This window comes from Bidens hawaiensis, unplaced genomic scaffold (genome assembly GCF_021521415.1).
Source record: "Bidens hawaiensis isolate Kalapana, Puna unplaced genomic scaffold, B.hawaiensis_p1.1 tig00051278_1, whole genome shotgun sequence".
Taxonomy (NCBI): Eukaryota; Viridiplantae; Streptophyta; class Magnoliopsida; order Asterales; family Asteraceae; genus Bidens; species Bidens hawaiensis.
Genome location: NW_027499178.1, coordinates 60,886 through 81,496, shown reverse-complemented (window position 1 = coordinate 81,496; position 20,611 = coordinate 60,886). Strand labels below are relative to the sequence as shown.

General features: G+C 35.3%; 1 protein-coding gene across 1 annotated transcript; it reads left to right on the top strand.

Annotated features, from left to right (window-relative positions):
* Positions 1–1,223: 1,223 nt before the first annotated feature.
* LOC143598925 (uncharacterized) lies at positions 1,224–1,631 on the top strand. Its single transcript, XM_077077013.1, has one exon. It carries the CDS (start codon positions 1,224–1,226, stop codon positions 1,629–1,631), a length of 408 nt encoding a protein of 135 aa, XP_076933128.1.
* Positions 1,632–20,611: the final 18,980 nt, after the last annotated feature.

The window sequence follows — 20,611 nt, the reverse complement described above, 5'->3', positions numbered from 1 at the left end:
GGTCGTGGCGATGCCTTGGGAGGAACTGAAGGAGGCGATGAAAAAGGAATTTTTCCCGGAACACGAACTGCAGAGGTTGGAAACGGAGTTTTGAAATCTTAAGCAAATTGGTGGCGATAACTCCACTTATTCAAACTAATTTCGTGAGCTTAGCCGTATCGTGCCGCATCTGGTAACCTCCGAGACCCGAGGCATTCAGAAGTACATTCGCGGTCTCCAGCTCGTTTTCCGTGATGCCGTAATGAGTCGTAACCCATTAACAATCGGCGAGGCAATGGACCTAGTTGCCTCCCTAACCGATAGTCACATTTCGGATAGGGCCTTGTCTCGCAAGGATTCCAAGCCCACTCCCGACAGGACTAAGACCGACTCATCTACTGATGCCAAAGCTGAGACCAAACCCTCCAACAACAACAACCGCTTCAACAAGAACCACCAAAAACGTAAGCCCAACCATCAAAACTATTCCGTTAACCAATCCAACAACCAAGACCCAAATGACCCTAATGCCCCAAACAAGAAAGCTTACTTTGGCCCACATCCCCTTTGTACCAAGTTTAACCGCCATCACCCGGTTCAAATTCGTTGTCCGTTGTGCACTCAATGCAACCGTTACGACCACCTTGCCAATACTTGTCGAGCACCGCCTGGTTCCCAAGTTGTCCAAACCCGGTCTGCACCCCCTACTTCTAGACCTGCTACTAACCCTGCTCAACCCGGTGTTCCTAATATCCGAGCTTGCTACCACTACGGAGACCCTAATCATTTCCGTAATGGCTGCCCATTACTCACCCATGCTAACCAAGCCCATGTCATACCTGCACCTCCTTATGTTACCCATCCACCACAAGCCCAAGTATACCATGCACCGTACTACACTGCTCAAGCCTATGCACCCCAATCCTATGCACCTACTGTGCCTCAGCTCATGGCTCCACCATTGGCATCAACTCAAGCCCTTGCTATTCAAGCTCCTCCTTTGAACCAAGTTGCTCAAACCCCTCAAGGGTCCAATGGTCGTGCATTTATGATGAATGTTAACTCAGAGTTCTAGCGACGTGGTGAATGGTACGTTTCTCATTGATAATCATCATGCTTCGGTTTTGTTTGATACGGGTGCTGATAAGAGTTATGTATCCTTGGATTTTGCGTATATTATTGATAAGCCTCGGGATAAGTTGTCTAGACCTTTTAACGTAGAAGTAGCTGACGGAAATACTATTATGATTGACTCGGTAGTCAGGGATTGCATCATAGTTCTTAACAAAGTCGAGTTTTTAATTGACCTCATTCCAATGCAAATTGGTAGTTTCGATGTAATCGTAGGGATGGATTGGTTAACTCTTAATCGTGCGGAAGTTGTTTGTTTCGAAAAGTTCATTCGTATACCTCTCAAAAACGGTCGTATTCTTAAGGTTTTCGGTGATACTCCAACGTCCAAGATTAATTTCATTTCGTGCTTTCAAGCTCAACGTTATTTGAACAAGAAATGTGTCGCCTTCCTAGCACTCGTGGCAGAGAAAGAGCAGAAAGAGAAGAAATTATCTGATATCCCGGTTGTTCGCGATTTTCCCGATGTTTTTCCCAATGATGTCACTGGTCTTCCTCCGGTTCATCAAGTCGAATTCTGAATTGATCTTATACCCGGAGCTTACCCCGTAGCTAAAGCCCCTTACTGTCTTGCACCCTCCGAGATGCAAGAACTCTCGAGCCAACTCCAAGAACTTTCGGACAAGGGTTTCATTCGCCCAAGTTCTTCTCCTTGGGGCGCACATGTGCTATTTGTCAAAAAGAAGGATGGTTCTTTCCGCATGTGCATTGACTACCGTGAACTAAAAAAGCTCACCGTTTAGAATCGTTATCCGCTCCCTCGAATCGACGATCTCTTCGATCAACTTCAAGGATCTGCATGCTTCTCGAGGATCGATCTCCGTTCGAGTTATCATCAACTCCGAGTTAGTGACGATGACATCCCCAAGACCTCCTTTCGTACTCGTTATGGTCATTACGAGTTCTGTGTTATGTCTTTTGGGTTGATAAACGCACCCGCGGTTTTTATGGACCTCATGAACCGTGTTTGTAAACCTTATTTGGACAAGTTCGTTATTGTTTTCATCGACGACATCTTAATCTATTCGAAATCCGAGAGCGACCACAAGAATCATGTCCATACCATTCTTGATCTGCTTCTAAAGGAGCAATTGTATGTCAAGTTTTCTAAGTGCGAGTTTTGGTTTAAAGAAGTTCAGTTTTTGGGCCATATTGTTAACGAAAAGGGTATTTCATGTTGATCCTGCAAAGATCGAAGCTGTTAAGAATTGGAAGTCGCCTACGAATCCCATCGAAGTGCGTTCTTTTCTCGGTTTGGTGGGTTATTACCGTCGTTTCATTCATTATTTTTCCAAGATTGCATTGCCCCTCATCGCTTTAACACACAAAGATAAAACCTTTGTGTGGGGGACAAAGCAAGAAGAAGCCTTTGAAACTCTTAAGGACATGCTTTGCAATGCTCCTATCCTTGCTCTTTCGTAAGGAAATGAAGATTTTATCGTTTTCTGCGAGTTGCGTTCTCATGCAACGAGGCAAGGTTATCGCTTACGCTTTGAGACAACTCAAGGTTCACGAGAAATATTATAGGACGCATGATCTCGAACTTGGTGCTGTTGTATCTGCCTTGAAGATTTGGAGACATTACCTCTATGGTACGAAGTGTGTGGTGTTTACCTATCACAAGAGTCTCCAACACATTTTTGACCAAAAAGAACTCAATAATAGTCAACGTCGATGGGCCGAGTTGCTTAGCGACTACGAATGCGAAATTCGCTACCATCCTGGAAAGCGAATGTCGTGGCCGACGCTCTCAGTTGTAAGAAGCCATTCAAATCGATACTTCTTACTTGTGTTCTTGTTCAAAATGATCTCGAAAAGCGTGTTCTCGATGCTCAACACGAATCCGTCACCGAAGGCAATATGTATGACGAGATGTCGTGTAGTGCCGAAACCCGACTTGAAACTAAACCTAATGGTCTGATTTACTTTCTGAACCGCTTATGGATCCCCAATCGTGATGATCTTCGCATATTTATTATGGACGAAGCTCACAAGTCACGATATTCCATACATCCCGGTGCAGATAAAATGTACGCGGACCTTCGTTATGTCTATTGGTGGCCTGGTATGAAGAAATATATCGCTTTGTATGTTTCTAAATGCCTCACATGTTCCAAAGTCAAAGCCGAGCATCATCGACCATTTGGTTTACTCGAGCAACCTCCCGTCCCCGAGTGGAAATGGGAAGGTATTGCCATGGACTTTATCACTAAGCTTCCTTCTACCCGCAAGCAACATGATAGTATTTGGGTAATTGTTGATCGACTGACCAAGTCTGCTCATTTCATTCCTATCAAAGAGACTTATTTTGTTGAGAAATTGGAACGTATTTACGTTGAGAAAATTGTTTGTCATCATGGAACTCCGTTATCCATTATATCTGATCGTGATGGTCGTTTTACTTCTCATTTTTGGAAGTCGCTTCAATCCGCTTTGGGTACTCGATTGGATCTTAGTACTGCTTATCACCCGTAATCTGACGGTCAATCCGAGCGAACGATTCAAACTTTAGAGGATATGCTCCGTTCTTGTGTCCTCGATTTTGGAGGAAATTGGGATATTCATCTACCACTTATCGAGTTCTCTTATAATAATAGCTTTCACTCTAGTATTGGTATGGCACCTTTTCAAGCGCTCTATGGTCGTAAATGTCGATCTCTGATCTGTTGGAACGAAGTTGGTGAATCTCAAATCACTGGTCCTGAACTAGTCCAGGAAACGACTGATCGTATTGCTCAAATCCGTTAAAATCTCCTTGTTGCTCGCAGTCGTCAGAAGAGTTATTCTGATAAGAGACGTAAACCCCTAGAGTTCAGTGTTGGTGATTTTATTTTACTCAAAGCTTTCCCTTGGAAGGGAGTTGTTTGTTTTGGAAAGAAGGGAAAACTAGCTCCACGTTTCGTTGGTCCTTTTGAGATTATTGATAGAGTTGGTCCTGTTGCGTATCGACTCAAACTTCCTGTTGAACTCTCTAACATTCACCCGGTATTTCATGTTTCTAACCTCAAGAAGTGTCTTGCCATGGGTAATCTCCACATCCCGCTCGATGAAGTTAGTATCGATGAAACTATGCATTTCGTTGAGCAACCCTTTGAGATTATGGATCATATGGATAAAGTTACTAAGCGAAGTCGCATTCCTTTGGTTAAAGTTCGTTGGATTTCTAAGCAAGGCGCCGAGTTTACGTGGGAGCGTGAGGATCAGATGAAACTCAAGTATCATCATCTTTTTGTTGTTGCGGATTCTCTAATTTACGTGGGAGCGTGAGGAATTCTAAGCAAGGCGCCGGTATTTCATGTTTCTAACATTTCGGGTTTTTCACTTTTATTTTGTAACCGTTACCTGACCCATTTACGGGTCTGAGCTCTATAATTAATAAAATTCTCGCACTTATCGAGTTACAATTACAATATTATTTATTTATCGCTACACTTATTTAATTTTTACGTTTTTAACCCAAAACCTAAAGTTCTATCCATTTCTATATCCATCTCATAACTTGAGGGACCTGCTTATAAGTTCTATTATAATCCTTTTTGCTTGATGGATAACCCATCACCAAAACCGACCCACATTCATGTTTCTTCGACCCGAATCAAAGAATCACCAATTTTGGCTAGTAAATCATTTTTGTAAACAATATAATGATTTGGAAATCGTTTATTTTTGTTAAACGCGGTTCACCAACGAACTGATTAAGTCAATAACACTAATTTGATTCGTTTTTTCTTCTTTATTCTAACCATCAACCTTAAATCACGGATGAAAACGAAATCATTGATATAATTCCAATTAATTGTAAGGATTCTTTCCTTGTGTGATCTCCGACATAACCATGGTATATAATTAGACTAACTCGGCCCTTTTATGTTCGTTCATCACCCTTAATAGCCGACCTTGTATCACCTTCGTTCTTTCTCTTCTGTTTTTCAATCAGGTAATTAAATATAGGGTTTGGATCGCGTTCTCGTAAGGATCAAAACCCCTAACCTCGTTTTGCTCCATTGTAACAGATTTAACCAAATCGAGATTAGGGTTTGGTTAAGATGCATGTCGCCATGGTTGGCCTGTTGGTAGCTCATGGATATTAAGGGGTGGAGGTCGCGGGTTCGACCCTCCTACACTCCGTTTTTTTTTTGGAAAATCAATGTTTTTATGCTTTTTAATAAATAATCCATTTTAATGATAATAATATTGATTAAACAAAGTTGTTTCTCTAAAAATGACACTTTATACTTGTTCAACTTTCGTTTCACTCATGTATTTACACAAAAGTATTATTATACATATATAAACATACAAATATATGCATATAAAGTATGTTCTAAATTAAATAATAATGTTTAACGTATATAAAGAAATTAATATATTTATAAAAAGAAAACTACAAATAACATTTTTATTAAGTATATTTTCATAACTTAAAATAATAGATTAAATGTTAAATCCCAAATGAATATAATAATATGTTAAACTAGCGTCGTAATTAAGATCCTTATTTTTAAACTTATATTTCACTCTCTTAGGCGTTAACGTTCGCGTGTGAACCTTTTTCCTCATTCTCGTCATCTTAATCATCCTCATTCATCTTTGAGGTGAGTACCACATTCCCCTCAATTTTAGTCGTTTTATCACCTTTGGGGACATATGCGTAACTTACTATATTTTCATACTTTATCTATACACAAAACTTCAATTGTTGTCTTATGTGTTAACTAATCTCATGTCATACTTGTTATATGTTTATGTGCTCAATCTGAATCGCATTCGGAGAGGTCCAGCATAATCTCAAAAAATAGTATGATCATACGCTAGTCGATATAGCCTTGTGCTTTTCGACATCTCATTTTTTTGCTCATTGGTTGATTTGTTAATCTCATATGACTCATTGCAACTACGTATTTTATTATATATTGTATGTATAACTGAACTAGTGTGTTGCTCACTAAACCTCGTGTTGACAAACTATATGATTTTCAACGCATATGCAGGTCACCGTTTGATGTGAAGTGTTGACTTAGAAGAATTGTTTTAAGGACTTATGCTAGAAGAGTTTATTTTGAGACTATGAATTTTCTTTTAAATTATTTGATGTTTTGTTTACTTTGGATTTCTTTTTGTAATGAATAATGGTGTTATTTGAATTAAATAAATAGATATTTGAATTTTAATATTTGCATGATAGTAACCTTGCGAGCTGTGACAATCAGTCCACGCCCCTGCATTTCCGCCATACATTGGGGTGTGACAGCGGGTTTCAATGTGACGATTATAATATATGTATTCATTTTTCTTCTTCTGTTGTCTTTCCACCGTAACGTGTACAAGAAACCCCCCCCCCCCCTCTCTAAAAAACCTAACCCCAACCCGGAAAACCTAAACACCCTAAAAACCTATCCATAAAAGCTAAACTAAACCCAAAGGTTAAACCGAGATTTTTTTTTTCAACGGGGGATGCTAGATAAACAATTTGGTTTTTTTACTTTTCCGTTTTTCTTTTTGGTTTTATAATTATTTTAATTATTTCTTTGACTTTTTTAAGGGTTTTGTTTCTTATAAAAAATGATGTGATGTAGGTGATTGAGGGTGTACCATAAGGATGTTGGGAAATGATAAAGGGTTGGGAAGGGTGGTACCCAGTTCTCCACTTTTTTTTAGTTCCCTAACGAACTCCCCCTATATATATATATATATATATATGGGAAGGTTCATGTACATTTTGATCTTAACATGAGTACATAGGAAATAAGGCCAATTTATTTAAAAATGCGAGCGTAAGAAACAATACCAACTACAATACCAATCTACATAAACAATGACTTATAATAATAAAGAAAAGAACCTAAAAACTACAACAAAAGAATCAAAATCAAGAACAAAATAATAACAGCATATACCAGCAAATACTTATAACAGCAAAAGAAAACATATAATAATAACAACAAAATGTAAATAAGCAAATACTTATAACGTCTCATAATCGAAAATTAGCAAATATGAACAAAAAATAGCAGCAAACACCTATAAAAATAAACCTAATCATAACAACAAATTGGTTCTCACCATTTTTATGTTAAGAATAAAATGTATTTGATCATGTTTCTATATATATGTGTGTGTGTATGTGTGTGTGTGTGTGTGTATGATTGATTTCTTTTGAGAACCACTTTGAGTTTTAAGAACTCGAAAGAACTCAACGTAGCAATTTGTTTTTGAATTTTTTCTTACACATATGTAATACGTAAGTGTAAGTAACATAAAAAAATTATAGTATTTTTTTACATACAGAATCGACTTATTACGCATGTATAACTAATATTTAAACTTGTGTAATTATCAAAAATACTTATTCTCTTTCTTGATTGATTTTTTAATCAGATTTATTCTCAGTCACATATTCAATACCCATTTAATTGATTGTGTGGTCCATATTGAGTTCTTAAAGTTCTTACAGCTTATCCAATTCCCAAAAGATCCTTCCCCTATACACACACACACACACACACACACACATAGAGTCAGGTTATTGTACAATAATCCTTAACGTACAAAAATGTACGTGAATCACGCTCAAGGCAGAAACAAAACGCTCAAAGCCAAAATACAAAAACACTCAAGCCAAAACACAAAAGCTCAAGAATATCATAATACACTAAAAACATATTTCGTGAAGAAAAGTCAAAAATTGATCGATTAACGATCCAAATATGTGTTTTCGGTGAATCGATGATTAATTGGGTATGTATTGATGATTCCGAGATGGGATGTGATTTCATGGATCAATTTCACGAATATAGGTATTTTTGTTTGTTATGATACGAGATTATTATATTCTATCATTTATATATATATATATATATATATATATATATATATATATATATATATATATATATATATATATCGGATATCTAGGCGGGTTTAACCCTTGCATCTTTTAATCCATTGGTTTGTGCCATTGGGTTCAAACATAAAACAAAAAAACCCAAAGTAGTTTTAACTTTTAAGTACTAGACCCAAATAAGAGCCTCCGTAGGGGGTCGTTATGGAGGAGAAAATGCTCACAAAACACTAGGAACGCCCCCCCCCCCCCCTCTCTTAGCGTTTTGGGGGTGTTTATGTCCCAAAATGTCTCCCTACGTTGTGAGGAGACGCTGAAGATGCAAAGAATGAGACCTCACGTTTTTCCACCCAATGAGGAAGAAGGGGGTGTGCGTTTTTCAAATAATCATATTTTGGTCGCTGTCGGTTTCAACTAATGGATTAGTTGATTACAATCCCACCTTTTATCATATTGGTTCCCAACGGTCTGCGACTAACAGAATGCTAATGCTATTAGTTGCAGGTCACCGGAAAAACGTTGTTGGTCAGAAAATTCATATTTTTTTCCGAAAAACTCAGCATTTTTGTCCCAAGCATCTTTGTAATCGAACATTTAGGAACTATTTCTATTAAAAGCTCCAATTTTTGAGATCGTCGGAACCTTAGAACCATTGTCGGAATCAATTGGTAGTGCTCAAGGGGTGGTCTTTGGTTGGTGGTCGTGAGTCAATCGGTGCTGAGTTTTCCGACAAAAATATGACTTTTCCGGCTAAAACCGTTTTTCATGCGACCTACCACTAACAATGTTAACATCCTATTAGTCGTGTATCATTGAAAAGAAATATGATAAAATGTGGGATCGTTATTAGCCAATTCATTTATTAGTAGAGACCGACAACGACCAAAAGATGGTTAAAATTAATAATAATCAATACATCTAAAATAAACAATAAAGGTCTACTTCCTATAATATATGGTTTGGGCTACTCTCTCAACTCTCCAAATATGCATCTATATTACTCTTATCACATGAATGCATAGTCGTGCAATTTTCATTAACGAAAATATTGACAATTTTTTTGTATTGAAAATTTCATGTATAAAGTAGTAAAATAAAATGTGTACACAATAATTTAAATATTTTAACCCTCCTATAAGGCTATAAAGTGCTATATATACGTAAAACATACTATTATAAATATGTGGCTGCATGTATATTTTAAACATTAATTTATCATGTTTCATTTAACTTTTTAAAAACACAATAATTTAAATATTTTAACCCTCCTACAAGGCTATAAAGTGCTATATATACGTAAAACATACTATTATAAATACGTGGCTGCATGTATATTTTAAACATTAATTTATCATGTTTCATTTAACTTTTTAAAACGACTTGAGTCAGAAAAATTGGATTTGACTAAATGGTGGTAGAGCATTCACTTTATTAATGAGAAGTCAGGGATTCAAACTTCATTATCAGAATCTTCGCTATGGGGCGCCCATAGCTGAGGTGGCGGGCGCCGATGGGCGCGGAACACCGCTGTGGGGCGCGGTTGAAGGCTGGGCGGTGAGGGTCGGATCGTTTGAACGGCCGGCGCAGTTGAAGCTCCACTCTCTCACACACACACATACATACATATGCATATATATATATATAGGGGCGTCTTTGGGCATTGAACCATAGTGGGGCGCCTTTGGTTGGGGCTTCGATACCCGCGGTGCTTACGTGGCGCTGACGTGTCTCGGTGGAGGGGCTTTGAAACCCCTCACCATAGAGGATAGTCTCATCAATAATTATAGGGAAGATATGAGGGATGACCCTGGCTAGGTTCGAGTCCTGATCTCACCCAGTTTTACCGGCTCCTCATTGTTGTGTTGTTTGCCGGGCTTGAGGGCCGGGTTTTATCCGGGGAATCCCTTAATAGGTGGACCGCTAAGGGCTCCGTCCATCCAGACTTGTGACCAGCTTGAGCTACCTTTAACTATTGGGGGCACGTATGAAATACTCGGCGTTACTTATTTGGTCGTTTTAATAAAAAGAACGAGTCAGTCACACTAGGTCATGTAGCTTTTATTAATTATCTTTTGTCTCTTGAGATTTATAATGCCCTATCTCGGGACAACACTCAACATGGTTATTTTTTTTTTTTGTGGTTTTACATATGTGCTTATGTCATTGATGGTATTGGTAACTTAAAATACGATTGTCAAATAAAAATTAAGGTCAGATGTATATGTTCTATAGTAATTTATTTCACATCAAATATCTCTAACCAATCAGGTAAGTCCAGCAACTGGAAAAGGATTGGTGTGAGGCCTTATACATGTTTTGAATTCCATTTCAATTGCGTATAAACCATTCTATTAATTTTTCATTGCTGGGAAGTTGCAAGGTCCGCATTGCAAGAACTTTAATTTCCGGTTATAATAACTTATCACCAATTGCCAATTGATAACCAGATATATTTATAGATACTATCATTAGAAATAGATAAAAAGTAGCTTTATCGACATGCATAACTTCAAAAATTGGTCACCAAACATAGGCACCAACGGTAATAAGGCGGTGATAGTATATATTTAATATCAAGGAGTGGTAATTTGATTTCCGACGGAAGTTACCAACACATCATTAACAGACTTTCATCGACAGATTACCGACCATCTTGTCATCGCAAGCTCGCAACCAATATTCTTTTCTGAAAGATAACCGCATTCTTTGAAACATTACTGGCGGATATTTACTGGGTACTCAGTCGTTAATATTCATTTTTATATGTAAATATATTTGAATTACTTGAAAACTAAAAATAACTCTTAAATTTTGTGAATAAAGAACATTAATTGGGTCATATATATAAATTTGGTATTCTAACAACTTTAAATCTAATATTTTTTTAAAAGAATTTGTTAAAAAGTTTTTATTGTTATTATCGGATAATCATCGTAATTGATATGCTACCGATCAATATAAGTTGAGTTTTGGTAAAGCTTGGGTTACAATAACTTCATTTGTTAAATTTTTAATTAATAAAAAACTTTAGTCTAATGTTATCAACGTGTTTTTGATAACATGTAGATCACCTCTTAAATAGCAAGTGCACAGTATTTGCCGTAAAAAAAATAACTTACTTTTTTGACGGAAAAAAATGTGACTAGCCCCCTTAAGATCCCCAACCTTCTTAATATTTATGCCGTTTTCCTAGTAATTTCTTAGTATTCAACACCAATAAAAGAATTCAAGACTGGTCAATAGATCACTTGTACAAGTAAATTAATCATATTAGAACTACTTTTCAATGGAAGAATTCAAGGTCCAATGTTATAAAGCATCCGACATTATTTTTTTAACTATTTTTTGTGATTATTTGTTTCGTTTCTCTTCAAGGCCGGTTACGTCTGTTTATTTATTCATGTGAGGTCAGCGATTTAAATTGTCAAATCACACAACCAGTTTCCGTGTCTACGTATATAAACGGAAACACTTTGTGCTTAAGGAAAATGAATTCCATGTACAAAAATACAGATCATAAAGATTACCGTACGTGTTCGGTGCAACTTAACTTGACAAGGAATGGATATCCGAAAACGTGTTTGGTTCTTTCACTTCTTTGTGCTGTTTATTTTGTTAAGTTGTGATATTCATCTAGCTTCAAACTTCGTGACCACATCTACAGCAACAAAAGAAACCGGTGGAACATTTTCTAGCATTCACATGACTAGATGGATTCAACAACAAATGAACGGAACAGTAAAGTAAACGTGTGCTCAGGTATGCAACCTCATGTGTTATAAACTAATTAAATGGTTTTCAATTTCATCATTTGGCCCCGGCCTCAACTCTCTCTATAAGTTTTTACATTTTCTCATAAATATACAACTCAATATTAATTTCAAATAAAAGAGACGAGACTTAAAAAAAACCGAAAACAATCCCTTAATTTGTCACAAATTTCCAACGAAGTAGCCACTTCAATTAATGTCGCTATCACAAATTTTAGGTGCATGACATTTTTGCAATGAAAAGTTTGAAATAATTTATTTGTTTTTACTAAGCGTGATTAAACTTAAAAAGGAAATAACGTAAAGTATATTAAATTTTGTGGCAAAAAATTGTCGCAAGATTCATTATTTTGCGACGAAATAGTCGAAAATTTAGCAACTACTTTTTTTCTCATTTTGTTTAACAAATTGTCGCAAAGTTGTTGGTAACTTAATTCGACACAGCCTTTTTCACGCCATTCTATTTTGTTTTTAAATTATCATTACGACGCTTTTGCGACAATGTTGCTACAAATAACATTCACAAATCAGTAATTTTTTAGTAATGTGTTGGCCCAGGCTACTACGATTTATAACAAAACGGAACACCAGTTTAACAGATTTTGAAGACAAGTACCCGTCTCAACACGGTTCTATTAAACAATATACTTAACACACATAACATGATTTCAAAGCCCTATATTTATACTAATTATCAAGCTAATATTATTCCAACTCAAGCTCAATTAAATAAACATAACAAATAATTATCCGATAAACCTAACAAATATAACTACACATATAATTTAAAGCTCGTCTCTTATTCTTGTTTGTTATCAAATTTATGCCAACATCGTCAAACAGTTGTAATATTCTATGGTTTAATTAGGGGATGTGTTATTTATACACCCTTTGATTCTTTAGAGAGTGCGTACAAAAAAAGATAAAATGTGTATTAAAAGAGTGTATGGGTATCAAAAAGGGTGTGTTAATAACCATTGCCTTTAATTAGTGTATTGAATAACAACCACAATGTAAGCTTTCACATGTGTTAATAACCATTGCCTTTCACTTTCACTTTCACATGTGTTTTCCTTCTTTTCTATTAATGAACTCCTATTTATGGCATGTGCATTGCCGATAAAGATATTTTAGGTACCAAATGGAAGAATGACATTAAAAAAAATATTGATCCTTTTATATATAACATAAACCGAACTATATCTGGATAATGGGTAAGCGAGCAACAAGTTGCGCCGCTATCCCCTTTTGAATCGCAAAGCCTATTCTACTAAATACAAATCCTTTGTTCCTCGGGCTCTGCGAGTCACTGTGGACCACCTTCTGCACCCGCTCCAAGAAGCGAACCGCCTCGGGAGCTAGGGATCCAAAAGTGTCGAAGGCAAATGGAATGAACACGTGCTGATTCTCCAAACACGATGTCTCATGCTTAGCAACCTTCCTAGACTCCGCTCTCAAAACCGCCTGTCCCGGTACGAAGCCACTGTCTCTCAGCCCCACCAACGGGGACACCCCAGTGAGGTCAACACACGCATGCTTACCCCCTGCCCAGCCAAACACAAGAACATCCGCAGGACGCAGGGTAGATCTTCCCTCATGCGGATCAGTCAAAAAGTTAACAGGTGCCTCTTTCTTGGCTGAGATCCCGGCACGTCTAAGCACATCCCATAACACATCTCTAACCCAGTCATGACGAAAATCCTTGTCGAACGTTGAAGGTATGGGTGCCAAAGAAAACCGCGTTCACTGAATTCGTAGATGTCAACAAAGATGGTGAACTGAAAGGAGGATTCTCCATAGCTATATTCTGCTTGGTGGTACGAGAATTACCATTCAAGATTCAACCAGTTTTTGTGCTATTCGTAAATGAAAAAGGTGAAAGTAAAGGTTCCAATGATGAGCTTGTTCAGCAAATTGAACGCAAGGTACGCGTAATTAGTTAAACTAATTAAGATAGATGTTAGGCTGCCTGATAAAGGAGTCATCTCATCTACTTAGATTACTTGAACGTACATGGCATCAATACAGATCATATTAAAAAGAAATGCAATGTTTAAAGGGTGGTACGAACCAATCTCTAGGGGTGAAATGAGGAGATCACTAAAACTTTAACGGTCGTACGTTTGTTTATTTTATATTTCTCTAGAGTTGTTTGAAATCTAGATTATATGTTTGGTTGGAAGTAATGGAATGAAGAAGAAATGGAATGGGAGAAAGAATGGAATGAACAAGTGAATGAAATGGATCATTACCATTTCATTGTCTTGTTTGGTTAACCTATAGGAATGAAATAAATAACTACCTTATGTTGTTTGGTATCCAAAAAAAATTGTAGGAATAAAATAGAAATAATAAAAATATTCCTATCCCAAAATATATATTTTTTTTACAAAAAAAAACACTGAAATGGCGACGGTGGTGGTAACTCCGGCGACGAAAATGGTGGCGGTGGTAGCGCTGGTGGTAAGGTGGTGGTGGTGGTGGCGGAGGTGGTGGCGACGATGACGGTCAGGTGGTGGTGGTGGCGACGGTAATGGTGACGGTCAGGTGGTGGTGGTGCAGTGGTGGTGGTGGTTGTTGTTAGGTGGTGATGGTGTTGAGAAAGTAGGGTAAGAGAGGAATGAAATGAAAAAAAAGAAGGGGGTGAGAAGGAATGGTTTTGATGGAATGGGATTCCATGTGTAATGGATAATTTCATTCCATCGAGTAAACAAACACCACGTTCTTCATTCCCACGTAATGAATCATTCCATTCCTCCTGTCATGCTTACATACCAAACGCTACCTAGAATTAAACAATTTTTTAGATAAGGGTTAGAATTTGATTTATTTAGTTTCAACATGGTTTTGTTGTAGGAAGTCATAATATTTGTTCTCTTTCCTTTATACGTACTAATAATTATTAGTGTTTGTTTGATTTAGCCGATTACACTTTTTTTTATCTAAATTATATGTTGGTTACATCGATGAGAAAAAGAAAATTACAAAAGTTTGTTTACACAACTCAACTTTTTAAATACGTCTAACAAACGTTTACATTATGCAAATATTTTTCTATTCACACTATAATGTAAGTGTTTGTTACACATATTTAAATGATTTTTTTTCTAGAATAGGTGAGTTTAAAAGAAAGGTTTTTTTTAGGTGGGTAACTTTATTTAAAGTGATTTTAGGCAATCATCTATCTTAGATAGAGTATTAGGGTGACACATCAGCAACATTTTCAAGTTGCGGTCTACATCATCCAATTGGCCGTCCATGTCATCACCACATCATCCAAGTGGCCGTCCATGTCATCAAAGGTGTGAGGTGGCAAAAACATGTGGAATCCTTTATCTCAAATAGAGGGTTATGAATAAAATGGAAAATTCATAAAATAGTCATAATAGTATAAAAATAACCTACTCAATAATAATAATAAATCATAAATTAAAGATAATATTCGTAATAATTATAATAACAAAACTTGTAAGTCAATAATAATAAACCTTAATACGAATTCCAGCGGTAAATTCATTTAATAATTTATGACTTACTTTTATAAAATACAACGTACCTTATAAAATACAATTAAATAAGAATATAATATAGCATAAAAACTATATAACAAAATACAATATTAGTGGGTGACCAATATATAACCTCGAAAAACCAAGAAAATTATTTTGAAATTTTTACTTAAATTTTTAATGACACGTGATATATTATAGTATCACATATACTTAAAGTCAAAATTTTTAAAGTTCTTCAAGGAGTGTTTAAGGCAACATGTTGGTCACTCGCTAATACTATATTTTGTTGTATTATTTTGTATAATTTTATTATATTATTGTTTTATTGTCCTGTTATTTTTAAAAGAGAATCATAAATTATTAAATACTTTTAGCATCTATACATATTTAACTAAATAGATATTACAAATATTTTTATTATTATTATTATTATCAATTTACTAATTTTGTTATTATTGTTATTACAAATATTATCATTAATTTATGATTTTTAATCATATTATTATTATTATTATTATGGTTATTAATTTTAAAATTATTATTTAGTAGGTTTTGTTACTAACATGTATATTTTATAAATTCTTTATTTTATTCACAATCCTCTATTTGAGATAAAGTCTTCCACATGCCATGCCACATCACACATGCGATGACATAGACGACAATTTGGAAGATATGGACCACCATTTGGAAATGTTGCTGAAATGTCACTCTAATTTTCTATCTGAGATAGAGGATGGATTATCTAAAATCACTTAAAATAAAGTTAACCACCTAAAACCACTTATTTTTTTTCAAAGTCACTTATTCTAGGAAAAAAAATCTATTTAAATAGCCAATCCACGTAAAATAATGTTTGTTTCTTTAGATGTAACTTATAATATCATACAAGTTCTCAAATGATCTCATTTCGACGTACATATGTGCACACACAGAGAGAGGGAGGGGGATGGAAAAAAAGTACTACAATTGAATCAATTTTTTTATGTATCTTTTTTTTTTAATTCTTTTTGTTTTAAGGTATTATTATTAAAAAATAAACAAATATATATGTTTATATATATATATATATATATATATCTCACGAAGTTACATATTGTATCTTACATAAAGTATGTATACGTAGATTACAAGTAACATATGCGTAACTCACTAACTACACACAGTTTTTTTATATATCTTTTTTTTTAATTCTTTTTGTTTTAAGGTTATTATTATTAAAAATTAAACAAATATATATATATATATATATCTCACGAAGTTACATATTGTATCTTACATAACGTATGTATACGTAGATTACAAGTAACATATGCGTAACTCACTAACTACACACAGTTTTTTACTTTTTTTTGGCAATGTTTAATAAGATAAGACCAAATTAATTGATTGGTGACACCTTCTCGGTTTTCTCGTAATTGTGATTTCTGATTATCACTTCTACACACACACCACATATACAAACGTATAGCTTGTATATCATCCTGTTAATTGTCATTAATTAGTTAATTTAATCTCTCCCTATAGAGGTGCGAAGTTGTGGCAGGAGACGTTACCATCACAGCAAACCGAACAAAATATGTTGATTTCACAATACCATATATGAGTTCTGAAATATACATGCTTGTTCCAGCGGCACAACAATGGAACCAAACCCTGCTAACTTTACTAAGACCTTTTAAAATGAGACTTTGGCTCACGATACTTAGCGCTAGTATGTTTATTGGTGTAGCTATTGGGATTTTGGAGTACCGTGCAGGCAACCCTGAATTTAATGTTCCTTTCTATCATAAACTTATTATGATTATTTGGTTTCCTGTTTCTACATTTTTCTTCCATGAAGGTACATAAACTTATTATATTATTTTCTTTACATATAAAAATCTTGAATGAGGCTAATGGAAAAAAGAATGCATATGCTTATATAATTAATGTTAACCTTTATAGGAAGGATACTTAACAGATGCTCTAAAGTTGTGCTTGTTATATGGCTATCAACGATCTTTATAGTAATCCAGATCTTCACAGCATGCTTATCCTCATGGCTAACCGTAAATCAACTACAACCTAAAGTGCCAAAAGAATATCACGTAGTTGGATATCAAAATGGTTCATGTGTCCTAGATTTTGCAAATGATCCTGCTCAATGTCCCTCGACCATAGATAAGCTGTAACCATTGTCAAGCATGGATGACTATAAAAATGTTTTGGATAAGGGCACGGTGGATGCCATTTTTGATGAGCTTCCTTTCATTGATAGATTTGTAGCCAAGTATGGAGATAATTACATGAAGGTTGGACCACTAGCTACAGAACCTGGATTAGGATTTGTGAGTCTCTTTCTCTCATTTTTTTTCTCTCTCTCTCTTCTCATAGATACTTAGCTTGAGAAGTAAATTACTTAAGTGTTCGTTTACCAAAAACGTGCACAAATATGTACCAAAACTTTTCATGACTTCAGTGTGTTCATTTATCCTAGGCTTTCTCTCGGGGTTCTCCATTACAACTAGATTTTTCACGGGCTGTTATAAAGGTGACTGGAGGTCCAGATATGGCACGAATGAAGAAAGAGTATCTTGGTATTCAAAGTCCTCTTCCATCACAACAAGCCGACTCCTTTCCGCAAAGTCTAGATGTTCATAGTTTTTTTTTACTCTTCATGATTATGGGTCTTGCAACTATAATGGCTGTTATCTGCTCAGAAATCTCTCTCATGCGTACAACTGCCCAAATCTTTCCACTATTTTTAAGACGTACGAAAGTTCCATCTCAAACTATTTCTGCAAATTCAATACACATGGCAGAAAATGAGCACTAACACAATATGCAGTGATTAACAAGAAATATAGTTTAAGCTGACATGGTTGGCATGCTTCTATTAATTGGAAGTTAAACTAAATCATAGAGTATAGGGGTCTAAGTGTTTTTAGTGTAAGCTATGTTTATGGGTCAAACAATTGTGTTAGTTATATAAATGTTAGAAGTGGAAAGGTAATTATGTAATTTATCATATAAAGAGTAGTTTATATCATGTACGTGTAGGATTGTATTGCTTGGCGAGGCGTACGCCATTTTACATATGTATGTGTACATAAGATGCCAGTGACCGAGAAAAGGTAATGCAGTTTGTAATTCATATTTTAGAAGTTGAATGAAAAGTGAAGTATTATGTATACATATCAGTTTTTGTGCATGACTTTGCTTACGATTTTACAAATACAGCTGAGACCCGATTGAAAACTTACGATTTTACAAATACAGCTAAGACTCAATTGGGTCGCGACACACAAAGGCCAAGGCCTTCATGCTATTATGAAAAAACAACCCTACAACTACTCTAAGTATATGCTACGAGATATTTGTGACAACATTGAAAAGGAACGAGAGATATTTCTATATCTCATATTCCTCATGAGAATCATTTTGTCACAAGCATCATGGCCATGGTTGCCCGATAACCAAAGAAGAATTAAAATGATTAATCAAGATCATGATTTTCTGTCAAGTGTTCTTCCTCTTAAACATGCCTTAGGTTTAGATGCACATTTCTCTATCAATGTACTTGAACTTTAACTATTAGAAGATTTGGATTAATATTATTTGTCCACTCTATATATAGTTTGCATTTATTAATATTATTATCAGTTATAATTATGTCAATTGTTTATAATATTTATGCGTGCTTTTAGATAGTTATTAGTGATTGTTACATATATATGAACAAACAATATTAGATACGATTCTTGTGAGACCAGTTGACTAAAGTCAAACACAAACAATGTTCAATGTCTTTAACTATTTTATGTTGGTCATATACAACATAATAATGCAACAAATATATAAATAAATTATATTCCTAACACTAACAAAATTAGTTCAATGGCACAAAGGATTTAGTACAACAAGAATTTCTAAACAAAATAGTTGTTGGAATTCCGCGCGGTCATGTTTTATCTACATGATTTCACCAATGCATATTAGCATTCATCCGTGACTCCAAGGATAAAATCAACGATCTGTTTCCGATGAACAATCTGGCATTATATATCATTACTTACATGACGATATATATGAATCTCCAATTTTGAATAACAATTTGGTATCTCGGGTAGCATTTATCAACACGCTTACACCGATGCATACGTTAGTTGGGTATCATTCTCCAACATTAAGTAACATTTTGGGATCTTGGGTTATGCATTTATCAACATGATTACACCTATATATCCCATTTAGCATTTCAAATGCATGCCACATGGTCATTAGTCTTAGAGGGTGTTGGGCTAAGCTTAATCGTAATAAATTTCAAAAGCTTAGCCAAATACCCCCTAAAGTCAAACCTTCAGACACCATTGAAAGCATAAAACTCCATATTTAATAGAGATCCAGGAGAACGTGACATACCAACACATAGGATACACTAATCCAACGAGTATAGCCTTTAATTTCTCATTGCTTGAATCTATCTAATAATCAAAAAAGACAAGATCCTGTTCAAAAGGTAATATATTTCCGAGAACACCAAGTCCAACAAAAGTTTAAGAACCTATAGTCAGGTGGCTTTGAAAGAAGACGTAGCATAATGTTATACATAATTTGATGAAGGGAGGATTTTGAAGGAGAATTATTGAAGAATTTTGGAAGTGGTCGGGTAGATTGGAGGAGTACGTTTGAAAAGTTGAAATTTGAAGAGTGATCGATCTTCTATTTATTTATATGATTTTGTTATAGTTACACCTAACTAATTAAATCGATATTAATTCTTATTAGTTGGCAGATGAACAACATACCTTAATAAAACCCCATTTATTATAAAAGAGTTTCTCTTCCAATATTAATTCGCATCTGTGTCAACTTATAAATGTGCAACTATTTGAAACTTATAAAATGGTTTACATTATAACCGGTGAAAAATTATGTAATTTTTATTAAAAAAAAGGTTTAGTATTTCCAATGGCTTAGTATTATAACCATTGTTATATGCAAAACGTTTTAAGTTTTTGATGTAAGGATGAAAGAACGCGCTTTAAGTGTTTTATATCGTGTGTTTTACTTGTTTATATGTATCGAACACAAATACCTTGATAGGTTTTATGTTTACAGGTGTGCGAAGCTTAACAGAGCGAATTTGGAGCATTCATGATGGAGTGAAATGAAAGTAATGATCTATGATAGGATAGAGAATTGAAATACGAAGACGTGGCCGCAAATAGGGAGGAAAACGGAGTTGAAATGAAGATTTTATGAAGAAAATGGTATTTGGGCTAGTAGCACCGTAAAGTAGAGACCAAGAGCCGTATTTTACGGTTGAACCGTAAGCTACGGTGTGTCTGGCCTGATGGAAAAGGGGATTTTGGTGATTTTCTTCCATATATAAA